This window comes from Notolepis coatsorum (genome assembly GCF_963971535.1).
Source record: "Notolepis coatsorum genome assembly, chromosome: 9".
Lineage (NCBI taxonomy): Eukaryota > Metazoa > Chordata > Actinopteri > Aulopiformes > Paralepididae > Notolepis > Notolepis coatsorum.
The window spans coordinates 148796606-148808703 of NC_140173.1; the positions used below are offsets into that span (position 1 = coordinate 148796606).

At 44.8% G+C, this 12098-nt stretch overlaps 1 protein-coding gene across 1 annotated transcript in view; it reads right to left on the bottom strand.

Moving 5' to 3' along the window:
* The window catches only part of lyst (lysosomal trafficking regulator), a 190048-nt gene that overhangs the window by 40508 nt on the left and 137442 nt on the right, over positions 1–12098 (bottom strand). The window contains 3 exon segments of the mRNA XM_084322050.1: positions 1238–1390; positions 2470–2525; positions 4869–4930. Coding sequence (XP_084178176.1) covers positions 1238–1390; positions 2470–2525; positions 4869–4930 — 271 coding nt within the window.

Sequence of the window (12098 nt, forward strand, 5' to 3'; positions counted from 1 at the left end):
AGAACTACACCATAATAACTGAAAGAGAACTACACCATAACAGAAATAGAACTACACCATAACAGAAATAGAACTACACCATAACAGAAATAGAACTACACCATAATAACTGAAAGAGAACTACACCATAACAGAAATAGAACTACACCATAACAGAAATAGAACTACACCATAACAGAAAGAGAACTACACCGTAACAGAAAGAGAACTACACCATAACAGAAAGAGAACTACACCATAACAGAAAGAGAACTACACCGTAACAGAAAGAGAACTACACCATAACAGAAAGAGAACTACACCGTAACAGAAAGAGAACTACACCGTAACAGAAAGAGAACTACACCGTAACAGAAAGAGAACTACACCGTAACAGAAAGAGAACTACACCGTAACAGAAAGAGAACTACACCGTAACAGAAAGAGAACTACACCGTAACAGAAAGAGAACTACACCGTACTTGACGGTCATCACTAATGTCAAAACTGGGACCAAAAAGTGAATGACATCTTTCACATGTAGAGAAACTGAAAAAGGATTATAAGTGTCCTAGTACTAGATAGGTGCTATAGAAAAAACACAGTCATTCATACATTCATGCTACATCTCTTTTTGTCCTATTTTTCCAGCCCAGCGCCTAAGACGGTACGTTACCAAAATCAAATTTTCTCAAACTCACTGGCATATATATATATTAGGGATGGGCATTTTTAAGAAAAATCAAGATCGATTGATCGCATGCTATACTCGAGTGATCGTGTATTACTCGTAAAAAAATTATATGTTTAAGGAAACCAACAAACAGTAATAATCTTACACATACATGTGAAACAAATATGTATACAAAATAAAATAAAATAATATTTTATTTTTTTCATTAAAATTATTAATAATTTGCCAAAAAACATCTCATCCACAATACATAATAAAATTACTTTCAAAAAAGAATATTAAGAGATATCTTGCAAACTTGTCAAGTATGTAACTGTTATCTGTGTATTTTTTTTATTTATTTATTTAAAAAAAAAAAAATAGATTTTATAATGTGAATTTGTATACATTTTTGTATTGTTTTTTTTGTATTGTATTTGTTTTGTCCAGGACCCCAGGAAGACTAGAGGCTCTTTCATGCGTCTCTAATGGGGATCCTTTAATAAACATAAACATACTCAGTTGTTTGATTTGATTTGATAGTTTATTTGGTAGGGACGCTACCTTGTTGTTTATGTTTAGTACCTTGTTGTTGTCGAAGGCCAGCAGCAGCGTCCTGCCGTTCGTGAGGAAGATCTCCACGGCGTTGTCCCTCAGCTGCCACCAGCGCTTGTGGACCTCCTTGATCTCCTCGTAGGTCCAGGAGAACGAGGCCGCCTCTGTCTCCCCCTGCAGGCTCTGTTACACAGACACACCCCCATTTAATAACAAGCCTCTGTCTCCCCCTGCAGGCTCTGTTACACAGACACACCCCCATTTAATAACAAGCCTCTGTCTCCCCCTGCAGGCTCTGTTACACAGACACACCCCATTTAATAACAAGCCTCTGTCTCCCCCTGGAGGCTCTGTCACACACAGACACACCCCCATTTAATAACAAGCCTCTGTCTCCCCCTGGAGGCTCTGTCACACACAGACACACCCCCATTTAATAACAAGCCTCTGTCTCCCCCTGGAGGCTCTGTCACACACAGACACACCCCCATTTAATAACAAGCCTCTGTCTCCCCCTGGAGGCTCTGTCACACAGACACACCCCCAGTTAATAACAAGCCTCTGTCTCCCCCTGGAGGCTCTGTCACACACAGACACACCCCCAGTTAATAACAAGCCTCTGTCTCCCCCTGGAGGCTCTGTCACACACAGACACACCCCCAGTTAATAACAAGCCTCTGTCTCCCCCTGCAGACTCTGTCACACACAGACACACCCCCATTTAATAACAAGCCTCCGTCTCCCCCTGCAGACTCTGTTACACAGACACACCCCCATTTAATAACAAGCCTCTGTCTCCCCCTGCAGACTCTGTCACACACAGACACACCCCATTTAATAACAAGCCTCTGTCTCCCCCTGCAGACTCTGTCACACACAGACACACCCCATTTAATAACAAGCCTCCGTCTCCCCCTGCAGGCTCTGTTACACAGACACACCCCATTTAATAACAAGCCTCTGTCTCCCCCTGGAGGCTCTGTCACACACAGACACACCCCCATTTAATAACAAGCCTCTGTCTCCCCCTGGAGGCTCTGTCACACACAGACACACCCCCATTTAATAACAAGCCTCTGTCTCCCCCTGCAGGCTCTGTCACACACAGACACACCCCATTTAATAACAAGCCTCTGTCTCCCCCTGCAGGCTCTGTCACACACAGACACACCCCATTTAATAACAATAATAAAGTAAAATAATAATGACCCTAACAGACCCTAAGGGGATCAATAATCCTCCCTCCACCTCCCTGTGTTTACCTGATTATCCTGAGCATCAGCTGCATTGTCCTCCACGAAGTACATGCCTGACTTGCCTGGGAGGACACACACACAGAAGAACACAAACTAACACGTGAACAGCCTGACTACTCTGTAACAGTAAAGTGCAATAGTAATATACAATGTACAGGTGATTAAACTGGGTATATACAATATATAAATGAGTACTACTGAGTATATAGTGCTAATCAGATGTATGTAGAGAGTTTAGTATTAATATGTACAGTGATACAGGTATAAAAACACTATGGTAGTAAGTCACACTGGCCAGCAGGGGGTTGTTCTGTGTTAGAGGTGGTCTGTGTTAGAGGTGGTCTGTGGGGGCGTGGTCTGTGTTAGGGGTGGTCTGTGGGGGCGTGGTCTGTGTTAGAGGTGGTCTGTGGGGGCGTGGTCTGTGGGGGCGTGGTCTGTGGGGGCGTGGTCTGTGTTAGAGGTGGTCTGTGTTAGAGGTGGTCTGTGTTAGAGGTGGTCTGTGGGGGCGTGGTCTGTGTTAGAGGTGGTCTGTGTTAGAGGTGGTCTGTGTTAGAGGTGGTCTGTGGGGGCGTGGTCTGTGTTAGAGGTGGTCTGTGTTAGAGGTGGTCTGTGTTAGAGGTGGTCTGTGTTAGAGGTGGTCTGTGTTAGAGGTGGTCTGTGTTAGAGGTGGTCTGTGTTAGAGGTGGTCTGTGTTAGAGGTGGTCTGTGTGGGCGTGGTCTGTGGGGGCGTGGTCTGTGTTAGAGGTGGTCTGTGGGGGCGTGGTCTGTGTTAGAGGTGGTCTGTGTTAGAGGTGGTCTGTGTTAGAGGTGGTCTGTGTTAGGGGTGGTCTGTGTTAGAGGTGGTCTGTGTTAGAGGTGGTCTGTGTTAGAGGTGGTCTGTGGGGGCGTGGTCTGTGTTAGAGGTAGTCTGTGGGGGCGTGGTCTGTGTTAGAGGTAGTCTGTGGGGGCGTGGTCTGTGTTAGAGGTGGTCTGTGTTAGAGGTGGTCTGTGTTAGAGGTGGTCTGTGTTAGAGGTGGTCTGTGTTAGAGGTGGTCTGTGTTAGAGGTGGTCTGTGGGGGCGTGGTCTGTGGGGGCGTGGTCTGTGTTAGAGAGGTGGTCTGTGTTAGAGGTGGTCTGTGTTAGAGGTGGTCTGTGTTAGAGGTGGTCTGTGGGGGCGTGGTCTGTGTTAGAGGTGGTCTGTGTTAGAGGTGGTCTGTGGGGGCGTGGTCTGTGTTAGGGGTGGTCTGTGTTAGAGGTGGTCTGTGGGGGCGTGGTCTGTGTTAGAGGTGGTCTGTGTTAGAGGTGGTCTGTGTTAGAGGTGGTCTGTGTTAGAGGTGGTCTGTGTTAGAGGTGGTCTGTGGGGGCGTGGTCTGTGTTAGAGGTGGTCTGTGTTAGAGGTGGTCTGTGTTAGAGGTGGTCTGTGTTAGAGGTGGTCTGTGTTAGAGGTGGTCTGTGTTAGAGGTGGTCTGTGTTAGAGGTGGTCTGTGGGGGCGTGGTCTGTGTTAGAGGTGGTCTGTGTTAGAGGTGGTCTGTGTTAGAGGTGGTCTGTGGGGGCGTGGTCTGTGTTAGAGGTGGTCTGTGTTAGAGGTGGTGGTCTGTGTTAGAGGTGGTCTGTGTTAGAGGTGGTCTGTGTTAGAGGTGGTCTGTGTTAGAGGTGGTCTGTGTTAGAGGTGGTCTGTGTTAGAGGTGGTGGTCTGTGTTAGAGGTGGTCTGTGTTAGAGGTGGTCTGTGTTAGAGGTGGTCTGTGTTAGAGGTGGTGGTCTGTGTTAGAGGTGGTCTGTGTTAGAGGAGGTCTGTGTTAGAGGTGGTCTGTGTTAGAGGTGGTCTGTGTTAGAGGTGGTCTGTGTTAGAGGTGGTCTGTGTTAGAGGTGGTCTGTGTTAGAGGAGGTCTGTGTTAGAGGTGGTCTGTGTTAGAGGTGGTCTGTGTTAGAGGTGGTCTGTGTTAGAGGTGGTCTGTGTTAGAGGTGGTCTGTGTTAGAGGTGGTCTGTGTTAGAGAGGTAGTCTGTGTTAGAGGTGGTCTGTGTTAGAGGTGGTCTGTGTTAGAGGTGGTCTGTGTTAGAGAGGTAGTCTGTGTTAGAGGTGGTCTGTGTTAGAGGTGGTCTGTGTTAGAGGAGGTCTGTGTTAGAGGTGGTGGTCTGTGGGGGTGTGGTCTGTGGGGGCGTGGTCTGTGTTAGAGGGGTGGTGTTAGGCGTGGTCTGTGGGGGTGTGGTCTGTGTTAGGTGTGGTCTGTGGGGGTGTGGTCTGTGGGGGCGTGGTCTGTGTTAGAGGTGGTCTGTGGGGGCGTGGTCTGTGGGGGCGTGGTCTGTGGGGGCGTGGTCTGTGGGGGCGTGGTATGTGGGGCGTGGTCTGTGGGGCGTGGTCTGTGGGGGTGTGGTATGTGGGGGCGTGGTCTGTGGGGGCGTGGTCTGTGGGGGCGTGGTCTTACCCAAAAGCAGCTCCCCTGACGTCTCCCTGGATGGGGCAACGCTGATACAGCGTCTGGTGAACCTGAGGACACACACACACACACACAGAGTACACACACACACACACAGAGTACACACACAGAGTACACACACACACACACAGAGTACACACACAGAGTACACACACAGACACACACAGAGTACACACACACACACACAGAGTACACACACAGAGTACACACACACACACACAGAGTACACACACAGAGGACACACACACACACACACAGAGTACACACACACACACACAGAGTACACACACAGAGTACACACACACAGACACACACAGAGTACGTCAATATACCATAAGTAGACCTGATGCTGCTGTATGAGTAATCCTCACATTATCCTGGATTCCTACGGTGGTTGTACTAATAATACGCTTTATTTGTAGCACCTTTCATACAGGAATTGCAGCCCAAAGTGCTTCACAGCAGTGATGTAGACACAGAATGAGCATAGAATAGAAAGCAATGCAGAGAATAAGAAAAATTGTAAAAGCAATGCAGGTAATAACAATAAATATTGATCGATAAGAATCAAACCACACAATTAAGTTGAAACAAATATATACTCACACAGTTTAAGACCTTTCTAAGAGTGTTTCTTCCTATTAGATACTCACAGAGATTAAAACCTGACAGTCTTTCTTCCTGTTAGATGCGCAGAGTTTAACACCTGACAGTCTTTCTTCCTATTAGATGCAGAGTTTAAAACCTGACAGTATTTCTTCCTGTTAGATGCAGAGTTTAAAACCTGACAGTCTTTCTTCCTGTTAGATGCAGAGTTTAAAACCTGACAGTCTTTCTTCCTGTTAGATGCTCAGCGTTTAAAACCTGACAGTCTTTCTTCCTGTTAGATGCTCACAGAGTTTAAAACCTGACAGTCTTTCTTCCTGTTAGATGCTCACAGAGATTAAAACCTGACAGACTTTCTTCCTGTTAGATGCTCACAGAGTTTAAAACCTGACAGTCTTTCTTCCTGTTAGATGCAGAGTTTAAAACCTGACAGTCTTTCTTCCTGTTAGATGCAGAGTTTAAAACCTGACAGTCTTTCTTCCTGTTAGATGCTCAGAGTTTAAAACCTGACAGTCTTTCTTCCTGTTAGATGCTCACAGAGATTAAAACCTGACAGACTTTCTTCCTATTAGATGCTCACAGAGATTAAAACCTGACAGACTTTCTTCCTATTAGATGCTCACAGAAATTAAAACCTGACAGACTTTCTTCCTATTAGATGCTCAGAGTTTAAAACCTGACAGTCTTTCTTCCTGTTAGATGCAGAGTTTAAAACCTGACAGTCTTTCTTCCTGTTAGATGCAGAGTTTAAAACCTGACAGTATTTCTTCCCGTTAGATGCTCACAGAGTTTAAAACCTGACAGTATTTCTTCCTGTTAGATGCAGAGTTTAAAACCTGACAGTCTTTCTTCCTGTTAGATGCAGAGTTTAAAACCTGACAGTCTTTCTTCCTGTTAGATGCAGAGTTTAAAACCTGACAGTCTTTCTTCCTGTTAGATGCTCAGAGTTTAAAACCTGACAGTCTTTCTTCCTGTTAGATGCTCAGAGTTTAAAACCTGACAGTCTTTCTTCCTGTTAGATGCTCACAGAGTTTAAAACCTGACAGTCTTTCTTCCTGTTAGATGCTCAGAGTTTAAAACCTGACAGTCTTTCTTCCTGTTAGATGCAGAGTTTAAAACCTGACAGTCTTTCTTCCTGTTAGATGCTCAGAGTTTAAAACCTGACAGTCTTTCTTCCTGTTAGATGCTCAGAGTTTAAAACCTGACAGTCTTTCTTCCTGTTAGATGCTCACAGAGATTAAAACCTGACAGTCTCGCCTCCCTTATGGTTTTGTTTTACAAATCTTTTGTTGAGTCCATTTTAACCTTTTGTATCGTCTCCTGGTATGGCAACCTGTCAATACAGAACAAAAAACAGTCTGGCCAACATAGTCAAGATGGCCAGCAAGATAATTGGGACCCAGCAGCTTTCCTTGACAGAGACGTTTATAACAGACAAATTCTGCGGAAGGCTCAGACGATCTTCGACAGCTCTGACCATCCTCTCTTGGAGGAGTTTGTCCCCCTCCCCTCTGGCAGGAGATATAGGCTCCCCAGGCTAAAGAGCAACAGATGCATTTTTATTTTCCTTTTCTTTTTCCTGGTTGGATTCTGTAAGATGTGATGTTTCTTGTGTTGTGTTATTTGTTGTTGTTGTTGTTGTTGTTGTTGTTGTTGTTGTTGTTGTTGTTGTTGTTGTTGTTGTTGTTGTTGTCTCTACCACTACCTTGAGGGACAATAAAGTCTGAACTGAACTGAACTGTTTGATACCTACAGTTTAAAACGTGTAACCGCCTATTTATCCCGTCTTACAGGAATGGGGTTGTGTGTCACCGATCAGAATGACCTCGCCCCAAACAGTCGAGACAGAAAAGCGGTTACAAGAGAATACAGAACACAAAATGGCAATGTTTTGTTTGCCCGCGAGGAAAAGGGGACCAGGTCTTTCAGAACCTCACATTCGATATACGGCACGTTTCTCCGGCTCCCGAGGGGCCACGCCTCCCGAGGGGCCACGCCTCCCGAGGGGCCACGCCTCCCGAGGGGCCACGCCTCCCGAGGGGCCACGCCGGGGCTCGTGAGCAGGGCTTCCAAGGGCCTTCTTTTTGCCACGTTCGTTTTTTATAGGGATGTCCGATATTATCGGCCAATATCGGCAGTAAAATGTGATATCGAAAAATATCGATATCGGTAAAAAAAAAAAACGATAATTTTTTTTACATTTATTTAACCTTTATTTACCCAGGCAAGCAAGTAAGAACCAATTCTTATTTTATTTATTGTCAAAAGTATGCATGTTGGTTTAATTCAACAACAAGAGATATGTAATGTTAATTTTTACTTTTTTAATGATCATATTTTGCACAGATAATGCTTACATTTAGAAAGCCTTTTGAATGCATCCAGTGAAATGATTAGTTACCTGAAATTATTAAAAATTTTTGGGGGGAAACCCTGCATATATCGGTATCGGTTGATATCGGTATCGGAAATTAAGAGTTGGACAATATCGGAATATCGGTATCGGTAAAAAAGCCAATATCGAGCATCCCTAGTTTTTTATCTTCGAGACTCTTCAGATGTCTAGCCCCCGTGTGAACCGTGCGAGCGACACTACCACCTCAGGGGGTTGGCTGGCACAAAACAACCATTCATATGGTGATAATGGGCGCGCGGAGCTGAGGTTTAGACACCGAGGAGTGAATTACAGCCCTGCGGCGGTGAGTTCAGCCCCCCCGAGGTCTCGTCGTGACACGCGGTAAAAACACCGACTCATCGCACCGAGACGGAAATGTACAGACAAAGGCCCCGAGTGGACGAGAGCGTCTTCAGTGAACTCGGTCGGTTCTAGAACAGGAAATACCCCGACTAGTGGTTGATATTTATAATTACCCTGTGTGTTTGCTATACAACTCTCTATAAGACTTTTTTAAACAAATAAAAACGATAAAAAGGGAAAAGATACGTAAAAACCTTTTTTTCCCGCCAAAATGAAGGGAAATGGGATTACCAGACAAGAAGATAGATACCAGTTTCCTCTCTATGCGTTCATTAGCACAAATTAATGGAAGCCAACAGCTAGGCCAGCTGATCCGTATCCGCCTCCGTTCGTTAGTGCTAAGCTAGCTTGCGGCCGGGCGGCTTTCTACTGAACGCACGGTAGAGGATATCGGTATCCATCTTTTCTCGTCCGACTCTGGAGAAGACGGCGAGCGCATTTCCCCCGTAATGTCGGCGTGTTCCTTTAACAGGCGGGCCGATCGTGTGTGTGGACTAGGGTTGCACGATACACCGATACTAGAAGAGTATCGCGATACCCAGGCATTAAAAATGGTCCAGTGGGCTCCAGGGTGGCACACCACGTAGCTGTGCTGCACAGTGCAATGCGGTCGTCCCGGGTTCGTTTGTCTCCCGAACCCGGAGACCTTTGCCACATGTCTTCCCCCATCCTTCCTCTCTGTCGGGCCGGTCCGAAATAAAGCAGTAAAATGCCAAGAAACAAATATTTAAAAAAGAAAAACCGTCCAATACTCCATTTTATTAGTATCGATACTTTTTGAGTGTGTGTGTGTATGTGTGTGCATGTGTGAGTGAGAGAGAAAGAGAGCGCACGCCTTGCGTAGTGGGCGTGTCAACTGCGTCGGCACTGTTACTATTTTCCATGTTCTGCCATCGGTCATCTACTACCGTAATTCCTCTAATAGTAACCCCGGCTTGTATTTGTTTCAACTGTAGCGGGTACCAGGCTTGTATTAGGAGGAGGCCTGTATAAGAGGGAGGCCTATATTTCAAATGTTCAAACGGATCATAATGAATAAATCAACATTTTGTGTCAGTTTGAACCCAGTAAAATGTACTGGGTTCATTTATTGAAACCAAGTACTGTATGAAATAGTAAACAGTGCAATTACAGGTGGTCACTGGTCATTTCAACGTTTTCAAAGTGAAATCAAGTAACTAGCTCAGTGTGCAGCTCAGTATATTAGTGACCCGGCTTGTATTAGGAGGCCGGCTTATAATTGCTTAGCTCAAGAGCGCACCCGGCCATTAATAGAGACCCGGCTTGTATTTGAGACCCGGTTACTATTAGAGGAATTACGGTATTATAACTTTTCCTGATATTTTAGATTTTTGCCATGGTATCGTTTTAGAACCGGTATCGTGATACTCAAGGCTGGTATCGGTATCAAAGTCAAAATGTTGGTATCGTGACGACACTAGACGTCGCTTACATCTCACGGGGGAAAACATCCTCGACATACTGGAGCCTCGGAGAGGAAACAACACGGATGGGTCTCATGAGGCTATATATGAAGGCGCTATATAAATCTAAGACATTTTTATTATTATTATTATGGAAAGCCGGGCTTGGAATCGAGCAGGAGGAGGTGTAGCGTAGCAGGTGCCACGTCGTAACTAGCGATGCACTGATCCGATATTGATATCGGATATCGGCCCCGATATGACCAAAATAACTAGATCGGGTATCTGCAAGAAATACAATTAATCTTTTTGAATGATTATATATTTTTTTTTATTTATAATAATAAATAAAATAATAAATAACAATTCAGTACATGTATATCTATGTTAATTTGTTACATTTAGTTAGGAAAGTAATGTTTTAAGTCAAGCCTGATGTTGCCTTGCACAAAAGAATGATCCCAGTCTCTTCCACACAGTGAGGCACACAGTTTATTAATTGAACAATCGGATCTGTACTCGGTATCGGCCCAAACCCAAAGTCCAGGTATCGGTATCGGGACTGAAAAAGTCGGATCGGTGCATCCCTGGTCGTAACGCGCAGCACGATTTGCTGACCGGGTTGGGAAGCACAGAGGCAATTCTGGTGAGTGCTGAGGATTAATATGGAAAAACTGCCATGTTTTTATAGATTTTTTATGCTCTTTGATTGAGTGCCACGCCGATAAACATAACGCCAAACATTCTCTGTCAGCATCACCGGCTGACAGAGAAAGTGCCCATTTCTCCTCCTTTTCATACGGACATCTTGGCGTCCGTTCACAGGCTTTCAGTGAAGAGGAGAGGAAGACGCAGCCCTCGACAAGACAGACTGGACGGGTAGGAGGGAATACAGCTCTATCTGATGGGCTCACTAGTGGAATAAGTCTCTAAATGATGGGCTCACTAGTGGAATAAGTCTCTATCTGATGGGCTCACTAGTGGAATAAGTCTCTATCTGATGGGCTCACTAGTGGAATAAGTCTCTAGCTGATGGGCTCACTAGTGGAATAAGTCTCTAGCTGATGGGCTCACTAGTGGAATAAGTCTCTATCTGATGGGCTCACTAGTGGAATAAGTCTCTATCTGATGGGCTCACTAGTGGAATAAGTCTCTAGCTGATGGGCTCACTAGTGGAATAAGTCTCTATCTGATGGGCTCACTAGTGGAATAAGTCTCTAGCTGATGGGCTCACTAGTGGAATAAGTCTCTAGCTGATGGGCTCACTAGTGGAATAAGTCTCTCTCTAGCTGATGGGCTCACTAGTGGAATAAGTCTCTAGCTGATGGGCTCACTAGTGGAATAAGTCTCTCTCTAGCTGATGGGCTCACTAGTGGAATAAGTCTCTATCTGATGGGCTCACTAGTGGAATAAGTCTCTAGCTGATGGGCTCACTAGTGGAATAAGTCTCTAGCTGATGGGCTCACTAGTGGAATAAGTCTCTACCTGATGGGCTCACTAGTGGAATAAGTCTCTAGCTGATGGGCTCACTAGTGGAATAAGTCTCTAGCTGATGGGCTCACTAGTGGAATAAGTCTCTAGCTGATGGGCTCACTAGTGGAATAAGTCTCTAGCTGATGGGCTCACTAGTGGAATAAGTCTCTAGCTGATGGGCTCACTAGTGGAATAAGTCTCTAGCTGATGGGCTCACTAGTGCAGGGGTTCCCAAACTTTTCAGGCCGGGGCCCAGAAAATAAGGCGTCAGAGAGCCGCGGCCAGATGCACATCGTCTGGCTTTTTTCTTTTTTTTTTTTTTCATGCGACCGATTTTTTAAGCCAAATATCACTTCAATCCTATTAAGTTAGTTCAAGTTAGTTATTCATTTATATGTGCTATTTATGAGAGGGCTAACTTGTTGCAAAATAATAATGATAATAATAATAGCCTCATTAAAATACTATTGTTGCTTCGGTTGTTTTCAGTGTTTTATGTGCATAATCTGTTATTTAGTTTGAAATGTTCGTTGAAATAAGTAGATTTTTCGTTTTTGTTTATTTATTAAGTTAATATAAAACCATATAGTCACATTTTAGAATACAATAGAATAGAATTTTAGAATACAACTAGAAACACTGTCCTGGCCTGCTTCTAAGTTCAGTGGCCTGACAAAAAAAAAAAAAAAAAAAAAATTTTAAATCATCTCGTGGCCCATCCGTGGCTGCTCGCGGCCCACCTTTGGGTCGCGACCCCGACTTTGGGAACCACTGCACTAGTGGAATAAGTCTATCTGATGGGCTCACTAGTGGAATAAGTCTCTATCTGATGGGCTCACTAGTGGAATAAGTCTCTCTATCTGATGGGCTCACTAGTGGAATAAGTCTCTATCTGATGGGATCACTAGTGGAATAAGTCTCTCTATCTGATGGGCTCACTAGTGGAATAAGTCTCTA